This window comes from Vanessa atalanta, chromosome 15 (assembly GCF_905147765.1).
Source record: "Vanessa atalanta chromosome 15, ilVanAtal1.2, whole genome shotgun sequence".
NCBI classification, from domain to species: domain Eukaryota; kingdom Metazoa; phylum Arthropoda; class Insecta; order Lepidoptera; family Nymphalidae; genus Vanessa; species Vanessa atalanta.
The window spans coordinates 9533791-9558001 of record NC_061885.1 but is presented as its reverse complement, the minus strand read 5'-3'; the positions used below and the strand labels follow the sequence as shown (position 1 = coordinate 9558001).

Sequence of the window (24211 nt, the reverse complement as noted above, 5' to 3'; positions counted from 1 at the left end):
TAATAAATTTGTTACATTATTTATAGATATGTAATAAAGGTCGAAAAATAATGCATATATCTATGGGTAATTAGATTTAGACAGAATCAGTTGACTGTCAAATGGGCCATCTCATGGTAAGTGGTCACCATTGCCTATAGACATTGGCAAGAAATTGCAAGAAATCCACCAACTAAGGGGACTAAGGGGTCACTCACTCTTCAAACTGAAGCAGAATATGATGAATGCTACTTAAATGGGCTTTCACGAAGCCTACAATCAAGTAGAAGAAGAAAAGTTATATAAGAATGTATGTGCTTATTATTACATAATTGGTATTCAGTAATATGAAAAATCAATTCGTGATTGCTTAAATAAGCGTCTATGGGATATCAAATAGTTAATACACGACCCTAAACGTCATAAGAAAATATGAAATCAAAAATGTAGTTGTTATTGAGGGAGTTCGCAAATGAGGTCGTTAGTCAGTTAATTAAGATCAGGCGTGATTAAACGTTTCCAAGTTGCCGCGTGATAGATGGCCTGAGCAGTTTCGTTCTTATTGTTAGGGAGTTGTTCGGTCAAAACTAGTTTTGACATCATATTTCTTGTGAGTTTTCTTCATCATGTTATTTATGACTTTGATAAAAAATAATTGGTTAACGTACTACTGAGTCAGTCATGATGTTTCTGTTTAGATTTACTTTCTCAACTCACAGGAGCTCACGTAAACTATATTGATTTTTATATACTATCTGTGTCGGGAATAATCTCTGAATTGTGCATAGATATAATTATTGATTTTTGATCAATATTATTTTAAAAATGTCACCGTAAAATTTTAAATACAATTAGATTGTAATCTATCTCAAGAGATCGTTAACTAGCGGAATATCATTATCTATGATCTTAAATAAAATAACTAAAAAGTCTTGCTCAAATATAACTTAAAATAATGATTTATTATTTAATTACAATGTCTGGCTTGGTTTATATAAATAATTCATATTCATACCCGTTGTCATCCGCTGCTCTGCTCGCGTTTTAGGAGGGACGCCCACTACTCAGTGAGCAGAGGTGTTATGCATTAAAAGTAACTTACGTCCTTACTCGGAGTTCAAACTTGCTTCGAACCATATTTCATCAAATTCAGTTTAATGGCTTAGCCATGAAATAGCAAAAAAAAAAACATACAGACAGATTTACTTTCGCATTTATAATATTAGAATAGATTGGTGTAGATATCTACATAAAATTTGCATTCATTGATATCTTAAAATTGTGTAAAAATAATATCTATTAAGACAAAACAAAAATTTATTTATTTTTGTCGCCGTCGCCACAAAGAAACAGCCGTTTAGGTAAAATAATAACCAAAATATTTACCTAATCTAACGTTACCTTGAAAGAAGATCTCATTTGAACGACGAGGTCGTCTTTTGTAACATAATATAATTTTGTATTTATTTGTTTTCTCTGTAATTGTTTTGTCTCGGTATAAAATTAAGATTACAAATATTACTAATCTTTGACACACAGACAGCAAACAAGTCATCCGAATATTGTTCGAATATTTACTTTAGCAGCCGTTTCGGTCGAGTACGTTTATAATAAAGGCGAGTTACTCCGTGCTATGCAAATAGCTCCAGTCGCCGGTCACACCTGGTCCGTTCTTATTGAAAGTTATAAGTCGTGCAAACTGTTTCTGTCTCTATCATTCAATATTTAGTTATATAACTGTCTCGTTCTAACCGTGAAACTGAGAATTCTTTATTGAATTCCAAGGTGAGTTTCGTACTCTCGCTAGCTGCATTTATTCAGATACGAGAGCAAACTTGGATGAATGGTGGAAGTTATTTCAACTCAAACTTCAGTTTCCATAAATTATGGTGTCATCGGAATAGTCCTCGATATTGAGAGGGTGAATGGAGAGACTTTAAAATATAATGCTTTTCGATTGCTTTCTCAAACGATTTCATATATCATTCGTACGATCGGGGGTACATTTTAGTTTTATTTTATGAGTCTAGAACTTTACACGTCCCGTAATACCCGTTGAGTGTTTAATTCTAACGTCCAAGTTGTTCGAATTATGAACATATATTTAGTATGATTAACAATTTGTAAATATATTTTTTTACATTTTGCCGAATCACGTCATATTGAGAATCAATAAGATGTAATTTATTTTCAATATGTTGAAACATAGAGTAGAGTATACATAGAGGATGAATGGAATCGGTGACGCTGATCGCTTTGAAGAAATACAGTTGCACATTTTATTTGAAAATTTAACGTACTGGTCGTCATCTTGTTTAATATATTTATTAACTATTCCACTAATGACAGGGCTTTGTACTGAGACATATGTCTCAGTGGCTACCCCTCATTCATTAATTATTCTACTGCCATATATCAATACCCTGTATTTATGTATTCTTTTACGAGGCGAGCGAGCTAATGTAATCACCAAAGAGGTATGTTAGTAGTATCTTACATACCCATAGTTTGGCAGTGCAGAGAGCCAGACGTAGTTTTTATACATCTTGCAATACAATAAATTATACCTTTAACCATAAATCTTATCATAAAAAATAGTCTTATTAAAACAAAACGTAATAAACTTGAAATTTAATTAAAAGTGCAACATTTCGATTAAACAAACTTTGCTCATTATAGCGAAATAACCTAATAGTCGCGCGCCGCGATCACTGCCCTACTTAAGATCCATTGGGAACATTTCTGACTAAAACTTTCTTTAATTTAACTAACTGTTTCGCGTTGTTGTATACCTTTTTTGGAATATACCAGAAATAATGGAGTGATGTATTGTTTCGAATACTTTTATTCTAAGTTTCACCCGCACCACCTAGATGCCCGAAAATCCACAACAGCGCGATTTTTAAGACATTTTCTGCCTCACACAACCACTCTGTGGAACCAGTTCGTAATACAGCTAAATTTGTTTTCGAACCGTCCTCATTTATTGACGTCTCAAATTCTACTTCGTCGTCTTACTCTTTGAAGATAAAAAAAAACGATTCTATGAAGAACTATAACTACATAAATTAAAGAGATAAATTTCAACAAGTCTTCAAACCAGGGTTGTAACAAAAACATAGGTCAACTTATGTTAGAACATTTTAAATGAAAACATAATGTCAATAAACTACAAGATATATGTATGTTAATAATATATCGGCAATAGTTACCGATATCTGCAAGTTGTAACTAAATGTCAAAAACTAGCATTTTATAGTTCTCGTTTCCTTTTTTGATAAATGATCGCTCTTTATACGATTTGCGGGGTACATCATAAATCCCATTGCCAGCCTACATTAGGATTGCTTTTGCTGGTGGGTTTTTGAAACGCAGATAGTTCTGATGGAGTTGTTTACCGAAAAAACAACTCACCTGAAACCATATTATCGTTTCGTATTATATCTCATAATCGTGATCATCATATTTATTTTCGTTTCAGAATGATAACATTATTTTACTTTTAAATCATGTTTAAAGTTTTGTTGCCTGTGAAAGAGTACAATTTGTATTCTCATTTCTTTGAATCTGACGGCACATATGTGATAAAATATTATATTCAATAGGTTACGTCATAAACGCCTACGAGTGCTACGCACGTTGCTACAATGTATTACGTTGTAGCACATTGCTACAAGTGACTTATGCATGCGCTACTACGATTCAACTGTTACCGATTTATGATTCAATACATGCCTTTGCAATTCATGCTGCCGTTCACGTCGAATTTCACTTTTATTTTATAAAAATCACAAAACCTTCAAAATCATTTAATTAAATAAAATATGAAACAACTATGTGAAAATATTGCTAAAATGTAGAATGTGAAAAAGCGCTTTCCAATTCCGTTTTTTTAAATGTCACATATCAGCGAGAAACATGATCATTAATTTCTGCTGACATGTTACAATCGGGTCAATCTCGTTACAGGTGCGACCTCAGGAGAGCAGCGCTTATGATTTTTATTTCAAGGAATAAAAAATGTGTTTGATGAAAAGGAGATTCCGCTGTAGTGTTAATAGACGAACGTACAAGTTTTCCGTGTTACAAAGATCCAGTTGAGAAGACAGAAACGCAATAACAATGGAATATGGTTGAACTATCGCTTTCATTTCAACCGAACTGTGCTTCCGGAAAATGATTACGCGCAGTGAAATACTCCAGCGTAAAACACGATATATCGAAGAACAAATAAAACGAAATGAAATATAGTTGTATATAAATTATATAGTTACTAATCGTTGTCCTTTACAATACTCTCTTAGCCTAATATTTCGAATTTTTTAATCATCGAAGCGGTTGTCGTATTTTTTGTGATATAATATTGTTAGCCTAAATTCTTGAAAGTTTATCGTAAGTGGCAAAACTCGGTTGTGATGTGTATAGTGTGTAAGCAGTAAGTAATCTCGGAGTATCATTATTTGGATCAATTTTTTGCTCGGTTGGAGCGAAATTGTTGGGTCTTGGGGCAAAGCGTTTGGGAGGTTTGGAGCCTTAACGAGGCGCGGGAAAGCCGCGCGGTGATGTTGGGTACGGTGCATTGTCACGTGGTATTTGGCGCAGGCGCAGCCCGGCGCCAGTAAGATGCGAGAGCGGCGACGCGCGCACCACCGCACCGCCGCTCTGCTGATCGCCTGCCTATTCTTCCTCTCTCAAGCCGACGCTGCTGGTAAGTTCTATCCTATTTTAGTTAAGCGATGACTCTCATTGTTTTCGATTTTAATATCCCTTATATAGGTATTTTTCAATTAAAAAAGCATTACTGATGAAATGTAAGTTTCATTAATTCTAATTCGCGAAAATTGTTTGTTGCACGAAAAAAAAACAAACGAAATACAAGTAGATTTCATTAAATTTCCATGTAATTTGTGCTACCTAAATACATTTAAACGGTCAAGTGAAGTCGAAATAAATGGGAGTCTCACTAAATCGCATGCTATTATTAAGTTGTTACAAAAACACTTTTGGTATGTAAAGAACGAACTGACGACGTAACAACACGACATTAAAATAATAAAAGTAATTGCGGACAATCATTTAAAAATAACATACACAAATGTAAATTAAAAAAAAAGTCAAGGGAACCAGACATTTGTATCAAATTAACAAATAAATATTGACCCGTGAAATGTTACTAACGTTACATTTATAACTGGTGGTAGTTGAATTAATAATTCTAAACCTTGTAGGTAAAAAGTAAACTAGACATAACTTTATGTCATCTTTAAAAATAATACTATATAAAGATAGGCTATTGATCGTTTTGGAGGAGAAGAAAGTAATATTAATATATAAGGATATAAGGATATATAAGGAATTAATGCATTAAAGTATGTTATTTGTCGTGTAAAATGGTAAATCACAGTACAGCCTATAAATATCCGATTCTGACTCTCCCTTCGAATAATAAATTTGTGTAAAACTCTATCATTCGAAAGTATTGTTAAATGTCACAAAATGACGACAATCGTCCAAAAATTGAGACTAAATTCGACCATAAGCAATACGTACTCTATAGAATATTGGCTTCAATTCATTATTCATTCTGTTTTTGTTCGTAGTCATGCGGAATAATTGTTAGTAGAAATATTTTCTTCGATGAAATATTTTTACTTTCAGTATCGTAAATATCAAAAGATGTATCATTATTCCTTGCTATATTCTGAGAGATAATAAGTTTAATTTCCAATCTATAAAATCCCTTTCCAACGAAGAAATGCTACAATATAAGCTGAATAATAATAGAAGCTAATCAGTCCGTTTCTTATAACGATGCTGTTTGAAAGTAATTAAGATATTACGTAATATAAATGGATATTATATACAGATATGGATATATTGATATTTCTGATAAATAAAAAGCTTTGGAAATGAGGAATGCTCATTGCTCAGTTCTGCATATTTGTTCTGTAAAGTTTTGAATTGTTTCAATTGAATAGTTCATTTTATTGAACTTCGCTTTCTCCTTCATTGAATGCATAAACGCAAAATTACCATTACCTTTGCATAGTGTTTCGTGTGAAACGTCATATAACGATCATGATGATATCGAACGGCGAATCATGACGATCAAGATGATATTCTACTGACTATGTCGGACACGACGCCGTTTTTAAATGAGACTTGCCAAACTGCACCGGACATATTATAGTGCACTCAGAATCCTATGAGACAGCAAATCCAACAAGACGGCTGGATGTGCTTTCCGAAGCACGGTAGTGTACAGCAACTGAGAATTTTTGATGGAAAACCCCGATATTTTTTATTATACCAGACCAATGAACCTAGTCACTCGGCATCTAAGGCAATATGTGCCGGCAACTAGAACAACTAGGCAGCCAAACGTCCGATATTCACTCATTAGCATAGTGAGAAGGTTTTATTAACATAAAACTCGAACCAAAAATCGCATCCGTGTCCTGGGTCTGCCCATTCCTGCATAATTATGTTTCACTGCTTTATGAAAATGATATGTTAAAATGGCTTCACGCTCTGAAATTAAACGTTGAGTTTCAGATACGAGTTACCTTGTAACGGATAAAAATAAATAATGGTCCCGGTCTCGTACACGTCGATTACATGTGAAACTCAGACCAAATGAAAATTTATATCACAACCAAAGCGGTAATTGGAAATTGTTATTCTTTATGAAACACTCATTTGCGATACTTTCACGCAAAGAATTCGACACTCGTAAATATTATTCAGAGAAAAGTAATGACATGATATATTATTCAAACGAAAGTTTCCATGATGGAATTATTTAAAGTATCAACCGCTATTTTGCTGATTCGGAACGATAATCGTTTTTATTTATTTATATATTTTTTTATTTATATAATAAGCTCGATCGTAATTGGTCCTCACATACCCTCGACTTAAAGATTGTTCTTTAAGAAATAATTGTTCCTTGCACCTTCAATACAACGCTTACCATGGCGGTTAGGACGTTATTTTATTCATGTATCTTGTAACACAGGTTCAGTTGCTTGGAAAGATAATATCGTGAGAGATTTGGACCGGAGAGATCAAGCAGCTTGCCTTAAACCTCGTTAGCGCCAGAAGAGAAATAGAATTGTTTCAGGCTCTCCAATTATAAGAAATACAGTACCAGGACCAGTGTATAAAGAGAACACTTATTGTTATTTTAGTTCTTAAATTGTTATAATGCCATCGTTACTGACACGCGGTGTCTCATTTGCATAAGCGGCCCGAGCCGCGGCTGTGTCGGCGATAAAACGACCCACACCGAACTTATGAACGCAATTAATGAACGAAATGATACAACAACGAAGCCAACTTCACTGAATTACCCTTTTTGCAAAACCCTATACAAATTACACACAGCGCGGCTTCAACATTATTTTTCGATTAAGAATTTTATTGCGCTCGTAAAGGGCGTTAAAAAAAATTCTTTACGTGTGCACATATTGGAATAAGTAAAAAAGATTTCGTATTAGAACTTTACGACAGCCAGAAAATATATTACAGACGTGACTATGTTCGTCGGTCTCGATTACGCCCGTCGATTCGATTCGACGAAAAAATTACGCGTCTGCTAGCTTTGATTTGCATTTTAATATGCGCAAGAGGATAACGCGGAATGAACCTGTCATATTGTACCGGAGTGATACATTATAGACCGGCCGATTACAGTTAACCGTGTGTACTTTATTGAACCGTGGACGGGTTGCGCTTGGAAATAAATTGTATGCAAATTTACTTTTATTTCGTTACAAATATCACTTTTGAAATCAGTAGCTTATATTTTAGTACGGTCGATTTGAGTTTGTCGACAATGTTATGTACTACGATACCAGTGATGTTATGTAAACAGAACTAAATTTTACGAGTATATTCAGTAGAACCCAGTAATTATACTCAAGAGAAGGGGCGTCACGTTCCCCACATGAAGTAAAGCACAAGCAATCAATAAAGTAACACATATGTTATAGAATGTGTAAAGAATCAGTCACACGTGTGCGATCAAGCGAAGCGAACGTGAAATTTGTATAAATGCGAGTAAGTCCAGACTGTGGGACTCAGTATGTCTGAAGTAAGAATGGGAGGTGACAGAGTATAAACATTGCATAGTCTCTGTTGTCGTTAGGTATTCATTCGAATTTGTTACGGGACAAACAAAGAGTGGGTTATCTGATTTTATTAGAAGTCACCATTTAAAGACATTTTTCACAGTCAACTCGCAACTGCCAACCACGAGTAGTTAGATATTTTGCCCCTTGTTCTCAAATACTAGCTCACTTTCCCTCTAAACCCAAGCATGCCAGTACTGATTTCTGCTATGTGATGGTTCTAAAATAATGTAGAATGTCTAATGAAATAACAATCATATGTTCTTATCGGTTTATACATATAAAAATTTTAGTAGTTCTGGTTGGCGTGCGTTAGAATGAACTTTTCGACACATTTTTTTTTGGAAACAATTATCTGTACGACTCGCGTAGCATATATTGCACGTTGATGGTACTGTGTCAAAAAACTAAACAAATGCCAACCAACAACTGTAGGAAGTTGTGACTCTATTGGATACATGTAATGTGTATGTATACATATGTATATATAAAATAAAGTCATAACCTGAACACGATACATTATTCGCAATGTATAAAGGTATTCGTTTTAAATGAAAATGATTAATACATATATAATATACAAATGTATCGGTGTGAAAATAATTCGTAAGCTAAAATAAAGCATATTCCAAGGAACGATGTGCGTTGCAAAGATAATCTAAATGCTAATATACCGTCACGTCGTATCAAGGATTTTGAGAGCCATCGACTGCCGCCTTGTTTAGACGTTTCCGAGATTTCGCGTCGGTACGTTCATTGAAATTCATTAATAAGAAAAAATATGAATATTTTTCATCAATGATATGGAAATATATTTGATTGATACGATCAATTGACGGTTGTGTTATGGAATATGTGAGGAATCTTTGATGTTTTAATGTACTTGTATCGAATTGACAACCAATATGGTCCAGTGGACCGAATACCGGAACTTTAACCAACGGTCGCAGATTTGAATCTTATATTCAAATTTTTATATGTAATCAAATTTCGTTGATAACTTATCTCGAACTCGGTGAAAGCATATGTCAAATTAAATTCTCCCTCAATTGTATCCTTACTGTGCTCTGGAAAAGTGTGGTCGAGTAAAATCAAAACTTTTTAGCCAGTTACGTATAGTTAGCTGAATTACTTATGGAAAATATACTAATAGGTTAATAGATGCTCAATTATAATTTTACAAATATAAAATAGATTATTGTGTATAGAATATTTTTGACGTATCGAATAATAAAATACTCTAAATTAAAAGAAACAAATAAGAAACCACGATGCTAATAATTCTAAATTCTCCATAAGCAATCACAGCTGTATCCCAAACATCCCCTAAATATACTTCAGGGGCCCCACGAGCCGCTCCAAGCAACAGATTCATGAATATGTAATAGCTATAATTTCGACGTACTTTTAGGTAAGTGTTATTGTTTCCAACACAAGTCCTCGTATCGATGAAGTGTACTCGTATTTTCGCTCGAGGCGCAATATATTGTTCTAGCGAATAATCATATTCGCGACTATAATTGTCTATAATAGAAAGTAAAGCGTGATCGTATTAATCGAGTAACTAGACCGCACTTATTTAAATATTACTACTACTATACTAAAACAGCCTGTAAAAGTACCAATGCTAATTCATTTAAGCTGCCCCAATGATGGTTGGTAGAAATACATATAAACGTGTGGCAGAAATTCCTTGAAATTAGACACATGCAATTTTCCTAACGACGTTTTCCTTCATTATAACCTCAAAATAAGCACATGAAAATTTAGTGGTGCTGTCTGAGTTCGAACTCGCAGTCATCGGTTAAGATGTCCGCGTTCTGATTACTGAGTTATATCGGCTCCAAATATTACACGAGCTAGCAATGCTATTCAATTATTTATTGTACTTTTTTTCTATTATGGCTTCCAGCAGACTAATTAACCGAAAGACTGAATTAATAAAATCATTATTCTAAAGGAAATTTTATAAAAATGATGTTAATATTCTCTGTTTGAGATTACGACCCTGTTTGACCGATTACTATAAACGTTGGAGCAGATTTTTTTTTATTTTTATAAGGAATATTTTTATAATATCCATTTTGTGGCAACGTATAAATATTTGACAGTTCATATCTTAAAAGTTAGTTGATAAGCTTAAATCGTATTTCTTAAAGTATATTGGCGGCATCCAACCTCACAGTACACAACAATCTTGTCTGGGTTAAAAAACAAAAATCGAACACCACAAAGGATTTATCGTGAAAAATCTCATCTCGAGCGTCTGTCGGCACACCGACCGATAGATATTAATCCTGGCCCAATAATCGCTTCTGATAAGAGAGATTTCCTTTCAATCCCCAGTAATAGAAAGTTTCAGCTTGGATGGTCTTGCTTATGTAAAAAATATCCCGGAAAATCAGTTGACTGTGATATTATTTTATATTGATATTATAGATAGGTCGTTTGTTTACCCTTTGCTCTTAATTTTTTTGTTATAGTAATCTGCTTTCAGAGGTGAAGGTCTTTTTATTTTATAATTATACTTATTAAATTAATATTATATTTATTTATCTAAAAACAAGTAAAACTAGCGGCTTCTTTATGCATCATTAAGATAATAAATAATTTCAATGATAATATCAATAGTTGTGTGATAAAAGGTAAATCAATAACATTTTCAAGTGGCATTAAAATCTATTATCTCACGTTCGTCTGCGAAGTATTACTTCCAGGCCATTAATTTTTCATTTCGTTCTCAAGTGTCCCATTGACTCGACTCGGTATTTGAGCGACAATCATCCCTATAACTTGTTTGTTTTAAAACGTCGATATTAAAGCGCTTAAATTGCTTAAGACAAAATAAAAAATTATTCGTTTCAAAGACGTCTCTTCAGATACTATCTCGACTTGCGTTCGTAATTACCAACTAACGTTGGAAAAATTGGCGGGCGGTGAAAAACGGTGGGTCTTTTACGGAGGCAGTGAGCAAACAAGCCCGGAGATAAGGTGCATTCAAGGCAAAATTGTGAAAGCGTTCAGAGTTCTTAACAAAGAATCTTATTAACCTTATACTAACTAATGAACAACGATAAGGTCACACAATGGTCCAAATGAAGAACCAAAAGACCTCTGTAACGATAATATCGGTACAGTCATTTTAAAACCATCCCGAAACATATTACACCGACCCCTCTGCAGCGTAACTTTATCCAAATTAATAATATTCATTTTTAATGACGACTTTATTAGAACAGCGTTATTGTGAAAGCAATTTGTAAAGCAAATGTTTAACTGAACAATATGTGTGACATGCAATTTTCGGGCGAGAAAGTGGAGTGTTCGAGTACATTAAATGTGATATATTAAAGGGTTAATAGCCGATAACTTTGTATAAAGCCTTCAGTGGTCCTCCATAATTCAATTTTAATTTAATTTTGTATCGATACGCAAAAAACGGCGATTTAATCTGATTGTTACACATTTTCCCAAAACAGCGCTGTTAATGGGTTAGATTAAAAAGAAAAAGTAATTTATAAATTCTTTCTATATACCAAAAACACAAATTCGTTCGAATATCTCATCTCATTACATGGTTTATATTTAAAACTTAACATGAAATATTTTCTCTTGAGATATCTTGACCATGAATGTGCGATAAGTTTGAAGAATCGAATCGACACCGCGCTTCCTCGAAGTCTTTTCATACCGCGCTATTCAGCTTCACAAGTGCTCGTAGTGTAAGGCTTGTGGGTTGAAAGGAGATGTAAACACGATACATGCATAGTTTAAACTGTCTTTACTTTGCCAAAGTTAATGGGACCGGAGGTGCATCGCATGAAAGAGTGCCCTATCTGCCCAGCTAAAGAGCCTCGCTTGAGTTGTGTTGTCGGGCGTTTTAGTGCCTATGAATAGATGACTATGCTAAAATGTATTTTTAATATTTTTTTTATAGAGATTCGTTGGCAGATTCAGTATCGAGATTTCGTTCGTATTTTATTTTTATACACGTAAGCTTTAAGTAATACACCGCAAGGCTTTGCAAGCCTTTCTGGGTACCAACCACCCACTCATCTGATATTCTACCGCCAAACAGCAATACTTAGTATCGTTGTATGCCGGTTTGAAAAAGCACAAGAAGTATAAGGTATTGGTATTAGATATTAGTTCCTAAGGTTTGTAGCTAATTAGCGATGTAAGGAATGGTTAATATTTCTAATAGCGCCAATGTCTATGGGTAGTGGTGACCACTTACCATAAGATGGTCTATTTGACCGCCTGACTTGCTATATCATAAAAAAAAAATAGAAACATGTGATGATGTTCATGTATTATAAATCATTTGGCACAATAATAATGTGATAACTATTTAATGTACGTTTACAAAAAAATATCGGATTTGATTCTATAGCGTTATAACATACACTTGTGTATGTAAATCACTATGATATATATATATATATATATATTTATATGTATATATTCTATAATTACTGAAGGCCGAAATTAATAATAAATCTTCTAATCTAAAATCGCTAGATTTATAATTAAAATTAATCCAAATATGTGCGTAGTAAAAATTAGTGTACGTACAGCCTACTCCAATCTAACTAATGGCTCAGCTATATTGAGCACTAATAACAGTTCTAATTTATTTTTATTTATAATACGAGATTATTCCTCCTGTTTGTAGTATCGATAACAGCTTCGCCGACACTCTATTTCTACGCTATTTCTTCGTAAATCCATTAATTATATCAATTATAATACCATAATCGTTCGTTGGACATTACGTTTTGCATTAAAAGACTTTAGTTTGTGTGATATCAGTCGATTTTGACGATGAAAATAAAATATTGATTATACGTTTGGTTTTAATTTTTTATATCTTATTATTTTTATTAACTGTAATAATTTTTGTTTGATTTAACAGTAATGGAATATTTTATTGATACTAGGATGACGACCTCCGTGGTCGAGTAGTGTGTACACCGGTTTTCATGGGTACGCCACTCTGAGGTCCCGGGTTCGATTCCCGGCCGAGTCGATGTAGAAAAAGTTCATTAGTTTTCTACGTTGTCTTGGGTCTGGGTGTTTGTGGTACCGTCGTTACTTCTGATTTCCATAACACAAGTGCTTTAGCTACTTACATTGGGATCAGAGTAATGTATGTGATGTTGTCCAATATTTAATATTTATTTAAAAGGATTACATGACATCAAAGAAACGCTTTAGGAAATCGATAGTTTACCGTATTAAAGTTGTGAAGATTTTTTTCTGTTGGGACGAAGATTTAAGATTGCTCTATCAATTAATTCATATCGAAGACCGATTTAAATCTTCGGCATAACCTTCATTTCAATAACGACTCGCAGAGCTCTATCTGCTTGGCTTAAAGCCTCGTCATCTGTTGAGGAAGTTGTTGGAGCTTATTCAAACATATCGCTTCACTGCGGATAACACAAGTTTCAGAATTTCATAGAATATAATGGTGAAATATCAGAGCTAATTACTCAGGTTTGAACCCGCGATGATCGGCTACAAGTTACTCGTTTAAGCTGCAAGGCCATCACAGTTAAATTAATGAATATAATGTTAAAAGGAATTAACATGAGCAGTTCATTCCACGCGAACTATGTTGTTCGTCTAAAACTCAATATAACTTAGACGATAATATTTGTTATGCGTAGGTTATGTAGCTTAAACTAGCAAAACCCGAGGCTATAATAAAGTTTACAAAATAATATAGTCAACGAGAGAATGTGTTTTCTGCTAACCGTACCCACTTTCAGCCACAAGTGAATCTAGTGGGCAAATGTGATGGAAATAACTCAGAATGAAACTAAATAAAAATCAGGCTTGAGTTGTGATCGTTAGAAGTTACACAGACGTATAAAGATTTGGTCGATTTTTAGTTTGTTAATAATGAATAATTAGAATTTACTTGGTGGTAGGACTTTATGCATGCCCGTCTGAGTAGGTACCACCCACTCATCAGATACTGTACCGCCAAATAACAGTACTCTGTATTGTTGTGTTCCGGTTTGAAGGGTGAGTGAGCCAGTGTAATCACAGGCACAAGGGACATAACATCTTAGTTTCCAAGGTTGGTGGCGCATAGATGATGTAAGGAATAGTTAATATTTCTTACAGCACCTTTGTCTATGGGCGATGGTGACCACTTACCATCAGGTGGCCCATATGCTCGTCCGCCAACCAATACCATAATAAAAAGATTCAATTCCAATACTTTGCTATTCTATAATCAGACGTTTGTAACTACAATGTACAAACTTACCAAAATATTATAAACAATAAAATACAAGTCCAAACTCATTTTTTTGGTACCCAATGCTAAGTCCCTCTGGTCCGCCCCCTTTATCATCATACCTTGTCAATGGTATTTAATATATTATTCTATTTTATCATTAGTTGTATTAAATACTAAAATTGAGTATAGGTGACCTAATGGCATCAGAAGTGCACTATAACTGGCTTGTAGTTCTAGTGGTTATAAGACTATAGATCTCGAGGTCCCACTTTAGAATTCCAGATTAGATAGAGAGAGAGATAGTTTTTCTGACAAAGGATTCTCAGTAGCGGCACGGAGTTTGAAGGTTGGCAATAATATCGGCCAGCAGTCCCGGACTATGGGAATGCGGGATTCAAGCCCATACGTATGAATTAAAATAATTGCCTTCGAAATTGCTATTATTTTTAACAATAAAAGCATCGTTGTAAATATAATAGCAAATATCACATAAAAATTCTCTTTAAAGAAATTTCAGTAAAATTTCAGGCGGTAAATTAATATCTTATTCTTCGCGTACCGTGTTACTTTTTTAACGTTATCGCAATACCGCGCGCTAAAACCTCGGACGGACTTTATTAAAACGAAAAGATTAAAGTTTCACATAACATCTTAAGTTTCGCTCGAAATTCTTCCGTAATAGAGGGCGTAGATCATCTTGAAATATTGTCGGTTCTGTTCTCCAGCTCAGCGAAATAGATGAAACAAGTGCTGTGCCGGTTGCGGGAAATTTATTATTTAACAGGGAATTAGCATTGCTTCGACTGAACGAGGAACGGTCAAGTAATCTAATTTGATAATATTTGCTATTTTTTAACGCCACGTGAGATCATTTTTATAATATAGGCAATTAACCGTTTCGAATATCTATACTGATATTATATAAGCAGGTAAAATTTGTTTGTTTGTATGTAGAGGGTAATCTCCGAACTAATGATCTATATTTATTTAATAATATTTTCTTTGTTAAGACGTGTCGCTAGATTGTAATAATATCGTGCGTTGGTTAATATTTTCAAAGAAATAGTTTTTCTACTTAAACTATTTTATCGTATGCGTTACAATCGTGTTGTCGACACTCGATATCCGATCCCAATGCATATATTATAATATTATGAATGTTAACGATTTTTTTTTGGTTGTATGTCCATCAATTACATTCGTCCGGTTGACAGGTTTTCTTAGTAGCTTAGAAGTAGATGGTGTCGCCATACGCTGTAAACCTTTTTTTGTTTTTGAATAAATATGTACATTTTTTATTTCTTGATTTATTAAAATATAGCTCTACTAATTTAGTTGCACTATATTGGTATTAATTTTGTTAAAATGTTTTTCTTTCTTCGTTCATTATTAATAGTTCATATATTATAAAATAATTTACTGTTACGTAAATAATAATGTGTAGATTACACAAATAAATGAAGTATTATTGGATTTTATCTTTATATCATACATTCGTATAAAAAGTTATTTGCTAAACTTAATATGTACATTGTACATGTACGTGTAATAAACATATGTATGTATAGTATAGACTAAGGAGTCAATAAAGACGCACTACAGATCTAGTCATAAACCTTACATGGAAACGAATGTACGGATCTCTTTGTGCTTTAATTACATTATAGACTCCAATCGTATATACAATACACAGTACGTTTTTAAACCGGTTTTAATGACATGTTCCGGCTCGAGTGAGTCCCGTATACGGTGTTTATATTCAGTTATAAATACAGCCAGCGTTATTACATCCAGACAGGTAACATTTGTGCCTCAATTAAAACTTGTATACATTTCGTGATTATTTTATTTGGCTTATTAACTGAACGAAGGATCTCTGTTGTAAAATAATGTTTATATATTTTCAGTTGCAAAGACTATAGTCTTACTAGTTCAAAAGTTTGGGATACAAGATTACTGACAGACAGCAAATCAAAAGTTCAATATTATGCGCATTTTGAGTATAATGTGCAAGTAACAATTGACAATAACAGACAAAAAAAAAGATTAACTACTGAGTTTCTTGCCTGTTCTTCTCGGTAGAATCTACATTTCGAACCGGTGGTAGCTTTACTTCAAATAGTTTATTAAATGACCATTCAAAAGTGCTTGTAAAAAAAAGCCTACTTGAATAAAGTATAATTTGATTTGATTTGATTCAGAGAAATAATTAAAGTCGACTCGTTTATGTATAGAACGTATATAATTTCGAGGTCGAATTATTTAAAAAAAACCTTGCGTGTTTCGTAACGGATGGCTTCCAAACGAGTGCATCGTATATGTATTATAACTACGACAACTACTATAGGTGTAACGTGATTGGGTAGCTGTTGTTTCATTAATATTCAATTACAGTTTGATCAAGGTCCGCTTAACACGCTCTATTTATAGCCGTAACTAGTTGTCCGGCCCGACTTTGTACGGATATAATTCATACATATTTACCGTTCTCACTTTACTCCCTTGAATTTAAATTTAGTGAAATTTTATTAGTGATCGTCTTCGTGAAAGTTTTGTTGGTTTGTGCTAAGTTTTGAGTCAGTCGTGCCTATAGTTCTATAGATCTCGTGAGACACTCAATCGTATTTAGTTATATACGAGTATTAGCTTCACTCGCCTTCACACGGGTACAATGAGTATCTATATTATAACTTTTAGATTGAAGAACAAGCATAAATAGAAAAATTCTTTATTTTTTCCAGCTAGGAAAGTTGCGATTCTCGGTTTTACTCTGCTAATATGCGTGTATTATACATATAAACGTTTCTCTTGAATCAATATATCCATTACTGAAAACCGCATTAAAATCCGTTGCATAGTTTAAAAGATCGAAGCGTACAGATGGCAGGAAATGTTCTTGTTTTAATATTAAAACGAAATGAAAGCAAAACATTGTTGTTCCCACCAAAGAATTTCCTGAAGAACATATCGTACAAACACCAACTTTCGTAACCAACGTAGGAAAAAATTATTTACGACTTTATTCGCAATGATTGTAGCACTAACCTCTGGATTCCTTAATATATCTATCATAATAATTTATTAGTAAATTTCACTCAAATGTTTTTAATAATCCTCTAAAAACATATATTTTAACAATGTCCTTATAACTGTTTTATAATATTAAAATTAAACTTTTGAACGTGAGTAACGTAGGAATTTGGGTTACGAGGTGATAAACAAATATTTTTATTAAAAATAATCTCTATCACATAACACAGAAAGAGGCACGTCAGCATACTATCTAATAATTCCCCGTGCTCACGGCGCGTGTGATTGTTTACGTCACGGCTTACTCTGTTTACCCACTAGGATAAGGCTTAAACTTTACAATATGCTAAGCGTTTCGGAAAAACGTAAACTTAATTTAATCAACTATTTTATTATATGTCATATTTTGTATAAATAAAGTTTAATGAAAATGTTTTTTTTTTTTTTTATTTATATATATGATTTTTCCATGTATTAAATCCAATGGCATTAGTAAATAATATAATCGTAACTGGATTTTGTTTAAACAAACTAAAAGCAAATACATATTCCTATATTCTCTTATTTTATTAATTCTCTCACCGTTATGTTTTGAACGTTACTTTTTTAATATAAAGTAAAGTAATCTTTTTTCTGTATTTACTAGTTAGTTACTTACTTAAGAATAGTAGTACTAAATAAATTAATTATATTATCGTTGTAAATATGTGTAAACAACGCGTCAACAATTTTAATTTTGCTAATGTAACTTTTATAGTACTAACTCAAAAAACTAGACATAAAAGTCTATGAAAATTGATACAACCTCAACCGAAAATATGTACCTAGTAGCAGCGATTAGCAGTTTTAATTAAAAGCAATTCCTTTTTAAAAGCTTTTTTAGTGAAGCGTCTTGACCACGATTTTAATTATTCGTGTTTTTATTTGGATAGTACAAACTTTATGGTCAGTTTTAAAAGCAAACATCACTTATTTAGCTCTATATTTTGAATATAAAACCTTTTTTTTATTTGAGACTTTCTATTTAGACATGTCAGCCACATCATACCTTAAACTATAAAACACATTGGTAAAAATTATAATAAAAGGTCACTGAGACTAAGTAGCTATCGAACTTTTTATGCTTCTGCAGCTTCACAGATAGAGTTCTTTACGCAGTAAGTCACAAGGGACATAATATCTCAGTCCCTAAGGTTGGTGAGACATAGGCGATGTAAAGAATCGTTAAAATTACATACGGTGACAATATCTATTGGCAGTGATGATCACTTACCATCGGGAAGCCAATAAATTAAAAAAAGTACTCTTTTATATGATATTAAATACATTAAACACAAAACATAAAATGTATATATATAGCTTCGTATAGCTTAGTAGTTCAAATAAGTATGTTACTTAACACAGGTTGTAACCACTTTTGGTCAGAGTACGTCGCACTCTGGAATTACCTCTTTCGTCGTAAGATGTATGACGTGGGCGTGGGAGGTGACCTATTTAATTATTTCGTTTCGAGTGATTACGAAGCAAGTCGTACGGAATAATTTGAGTTTATAAGATTTCCTTTATAAAGTTTTTCGGTTGAGTATTTTTTATAACATGTAAGTAATGTTCAAGGAAAAGTTTAGTATGATATAATTAGAATTTTTTTAAACATTTGAAATTTAATTTCCGGCATTTATTTGTCTTTTTGCATTAACAATAGGTCTTAAGAATTAAGAAATATTTTTTAACATTTTTTTGTTTAAACACTTGGATTCAAATTAAGTTTGGTTCCATAATACGCTTCTTATAAGGTTCTTTTTTAATAAGAATTATTATGCATGAGATATTTTGTTGTGTAATCGAGTGCTTGGCCTCATGGGCATAAAATATTGACTTTGTAAAGCCGGAATCTTGGAGTTTATCCTTTCTTTCCTAGTTTATACAACGTTTGTTGCTGCTTTTATCTATAGTGTGTTTACTACTATTTTTGATGCATACATACATACATATGTAGAACAAGAATAAAATATGATTTCTAAGACAAAAACATGAAAGAATAATATATTAGTCATATGTTACTTTTGTTATATATATATTAGATGCTATTTATATTAAATAATATTTTGTTCCTAATATCACAAAATAATAAATGTGACGCCAATCAATAATGTCCTCGGTTTATGAGAGACCTGGCGTCATCGTTAGGAATGCATGACATCACACATCATGACAACAGACCAATTTTAGTTTCAGTCAACCAAATGAAAATCTATTCACCGATGCTAACTTTAATATAAATTTAACAATAGTTCGGAGATAGATGTAGTTATAACCGTGAAGAATCAGTAGTTACATATCTTTTTTTTATGAAATAGACGGACGGGCAAAAGAGGAACCTGATGATTAGTGCTCACCACCACTACAAAGTAGACAATGAAACTGTATTTTTTAATTTAACCACCAACCTTGGTAAGATGTTATGTCCCTTGTGCATGTAGTTACACTGGCTCATCCTTTAAAAATGAACACAACAACACTAAGCATTGCTTACAAGCGGTAGTATGTTGAGTGGGTGGTACCTACCCAGACGGGCTTGCGCAAAACCAGGTAAATCTGCTTTTAACTATTGCAATCACAATATATACCAATTGTATATATCCTATAAGAAAATTAACGAATCATAGTTATACGTTTTATATATCGTTATGTATAAAAGGGCATGGTCCATTAATATAATATATACGATACACATGATTTAAGTTGATTGAACGGTGTAAAATATAACTATCGATTATACAAATAATTGTTATAGTTTTGTAACGATCACATTGTTGCAGATAAATAAGGTACGTTTGCAACGACAATACCGCCATTGACCAATACACGGGCACGTCAACGATCAAACACAGACTTGTATTGATATTAATCATTTATATAACAATTGTTTTAAATTAACTTTTCATAAAATATGGAAAATTAATACATTTTAAAACTTGATTAACCAACCCAAATATAATTAGCATTTTCAATATGCAAGCATTTATTATACTTACGTTATATTGTTTACTGAATGAAATTTAAATTGTTTCGTACCAAACGTATCTATAATTATTTAATATTATATTAATATTGGCGACGTAAAGAACGACGATAATTTAAATACGTAAGTATTACTCTGCTTTCGCAATTCAAATAATTAATTGTTATAGAAGTTGAAAGTATCTACGTTTGTAATTTCTTAATTAAATCAAACAAGAATTATTCAATTAACATCTTGAAATTGTATTTTAAATAACGTCGTTTCGTAAGAGGTTTAGTCTTACATCGATATGCAATTTTACTTATTTTAATTTTATTCGCCTTTATCTCCCGAAGCCATCTACGAAGTAGTGAAAATAAAAAATTAAATACATTTGTTTTTTTTTTCTTTAAAGTTTTTTATTGTAAATTGTTTTCGCATGCATCAAACTACGTTATATCGAAAATTGAGCCAGTTAACTCAAATTTAATTTTATACTACGTTCAAATTTCGTCTACTTCATGAATGTAATTAACATCTCTTCGTGTTGCTACGAGTGAAAAATATTTAATTTTGTACGTAGTGTATGTAGTGCTCTTAGAGAAATTCAAGTTGACATTACAAGTCACTGTAAAGAGTAGTAGAATTACTCTATATTTGTGCATCAAATTCTTCTTTCTCAGTTACACCAAAACTGTAAAACGATTCGCATGATTTTACAATTTCTGTTTGAGTTGTATGTATTTGTATTGACTTAGAAAAATAAGGATAATGTGTTCTGTATATGTGTAGTATCTTGACGTCTCCGCCAATTGCAAACAGATTTTGAGGTTCCTTAGTTAATTGAATCAAAAAACAAGATCACCTTACAAATTCATCGCTTGCTGTATCATTTGCGTGGCGTTTCTATAAACTTATCTTCGGCGTAATACGGATAGTTTTCAGTTGTTTATTAATTCATGTATGTATCTACCTAATGTATCTAGATATTTGTATGTAACATGTTAAAATACCAAGGGCTGAAATTCGTTACCTAAAACTGTTACATATTTTCGTATGATGAAAATACTACGTAAGTCATTTGTATTGAGCACAATAATTACCTAACGTATAAAATATAAGTTGAGATGAAACATTTAACCGTACATATATATATATATTTATTAATTCACTTAAACATAGTCCACGCTTCGTCTATTTCATTCTTTTTAATAGAGTTACGTCATCGTAATCATATAATAAAGCCTTTTTTGTAGTTTTTAATACAATTGACATTTAGTCGCTAGTTTGGTTAGTGGTTTTTTTTTGTACGCACTTGTTCGATTGAAATACACATGTGGGGACTTTTTATATAATTGGTTCTCGATAGACGAAAGGGTCACCGACACCCATAGTATTGACACTGCAAGATATTTTAACCGTTCCTTACATCGACAATGCGTAAACCATAGGAACTAGGATGTCATGTCCCTTGTGCCTGCAGTTACACTGGCTCACTCGCCCTTCAAACAGAAACACAACAATAATAGGTACTACTGTTTAAATTCGTGGCGTTTTCTAGTTTCTATTTTATTTAGTCTTATGTCAGATATGTATGTTATAGTAGATAAGCCAATGGGTCGCCTGATGCTATTCAACCAGTTTCGTCATATACGCTGGTACTAAGAGGCATATGGACCGTTTCTTACACCGACAATGTGCCGTCACCCATTATATCTTATTATACTGACACATTATTATCTATTTTGCGCTTTAGTACTAGGATAAATAGTAAAGCGCGGTATTCATCCAGACGTCCATGAAACCTGTACTATCGTTGTAATTCTGTTATGAAAAATTTAATATGACGACCTCCGTGGTCGAGTAGTGTGTACACCGGTTTTCATGGGTACGCCACTCCGAGTTCCCGAGTCGATTTAGAAAAAGTTCCTTAGTTTTCTATGTTGTCTTGGGTTTGGGTGAATGGGTACCGTCGTTACTTCTGATTTTCCATAACACAAGTGCTTTAGCTACTTACATTGGGATCAGAGTAATGTATGTGATGTTGTCCAATATTTATTTATTTATGTAATTAATTATTATCAGTCCGATAAGTGGTTACCGCAAATACAACCTTTTAACTTCGCTGCTCGACGCCTAGATATGCCACGTTTGCGTAATGGCGTATATATCGTTATCTATTATTTTTAACGGGTTTCTCATCCGTGCTCATTCATACATCCGGTCTAGATAAGTGGTCTATGCTCCACCTCATTGTATAATATATAACCGGACTGAATTATAATTAGTATAAAATTAAATATTTATTCATCAACTACAGTAATGACACGAAAAGTTACTTAAATATAAAGTATTAATTAGGAAATAAAATAATACTCATGAATAATAGTTTCAGTTAAATGTTGTATAACATTCGTAATTTTATCCCGACACCGTTCTAAATAACAATAGCTTTAATATTTAACGCCACACCTGAAGTCTAGAATTAAACACACCAATCCATTTAGAACGAAAATAACTCGCTCAGCCATCAACGCGATTCAAACTCGTTTCCGCATCCATTAAAATTTATGAAATCACACAACTCAAATGTTACTCGTTCGAATGCCTTTATATTTATATATGCGGTTTAGCCGACTACAAAATACGTAAATTAAATATTCTATCACCGTTCGAAATATTTAATTACAAAAATAATTGCCCCTGAACGAGCGTAGTTAAAAAATTTAAGAAAGAATTTTAATTAGATGTTTTGGTAAGACGCTTCGAAGTAACGCAGTGTAGCTAATGAATTGGAAAATTTATTATTTTTTAGACGTAGGACTTCGTTTCAATCTTTACTCATGATTGTATCATTTAAATTCATCAATGAGATAAATTTTGATGTTTAATTATTTTTTTAGTATTTTCAGTGTTTGTTTTATTTCTTGTTTGACTTTTGTTATCCGTTTACTTTCTATCTTTGAAATAAACATATTCTAGTCTACTGCTGGATCTTAGTTGGTAGTCCGTCTTCTAAACTCAGTCGGACCATCCACAGACATAATATACCTTCGTACAGAGTTTGATTGAAAGCAATTCAGTCATTTGGTAGCGATAGCATTACCAACATGCAAATACTAAACTGTTGCATTTAAAATATTATTAAGTAAGATTCGAAGTACTTTATTTTCGAACGAACAAATCAGAATCTACTCACATCTATGGTATTCTTCTATATTTATCATTCTAACTTTCCATTCTGTAAATATCGCAAAGTTTTACTATTAAAATGACACAATATTCTGAACTATTCCGTGCGGACGCTTATAAACGAATTATACAGTGCGAATGTAAGCGTGAGTATAACATCATATGGATTTATATGTGTGCGTTTCGCTTGTTCTATTGTTCAATTACCAAGATTTATGTTATATAATATAATACGATCGCCATAATGTAATATATATTATGTAGAACATATTATACCAATTATAAAACTTCTATAGATACGCAGTCCAGAAAATTATTCAACTATAGTAGAAAGAGGAGTTGAAAAGTCATTGCCGCGTATATAATAATATTATGTCAGAAATAATAACGTTAAATAATAATGCATTTCAAATACAAACGAATCTTCGTTACTCGTGTGCAGAGAGCGCGTTCTAAAATATGAGTCGGCAAGTCATATCTATAAAAGTTCACAACAGGTGTTAATATTATCCAGTAAATTGTCTGACGCCTCACTCCTTTGAGGAACTGATGATATTACCCTATACACGCTCCTGAATATTATAGCCCATGTAAAATTCTATAGTAATAAGAGGTTTTCTGTCT

General features: G+C 32.8%; 1 protein-coding gene across 5 annotated transcripts in view; it reads left to right on the top strand.

The window, feature by feature from the left end:
• LOC125069611 (tyrosine-protein phosphatase Lar) overlaps positions 1 to 24211 on the top strand; it is a 368834-nt gene that overhangs the window by 165608 nt on the left and 179015 nt on the right. For all 5 annotated transcript variants that reach the window (XM_047679172.1, XM_047679170.1, XM_047679171.1 and 2 more), the window contains exon 3: positions 4582 to 4687. In XM_047679172.1, the coding sequence (XP_047535128.1) occupies positions 4582 to 4687 (106 nt within the window). The remainder of the gene's footprint in view (positions 1 to 4581; positions 4688 to 24211) is intronic.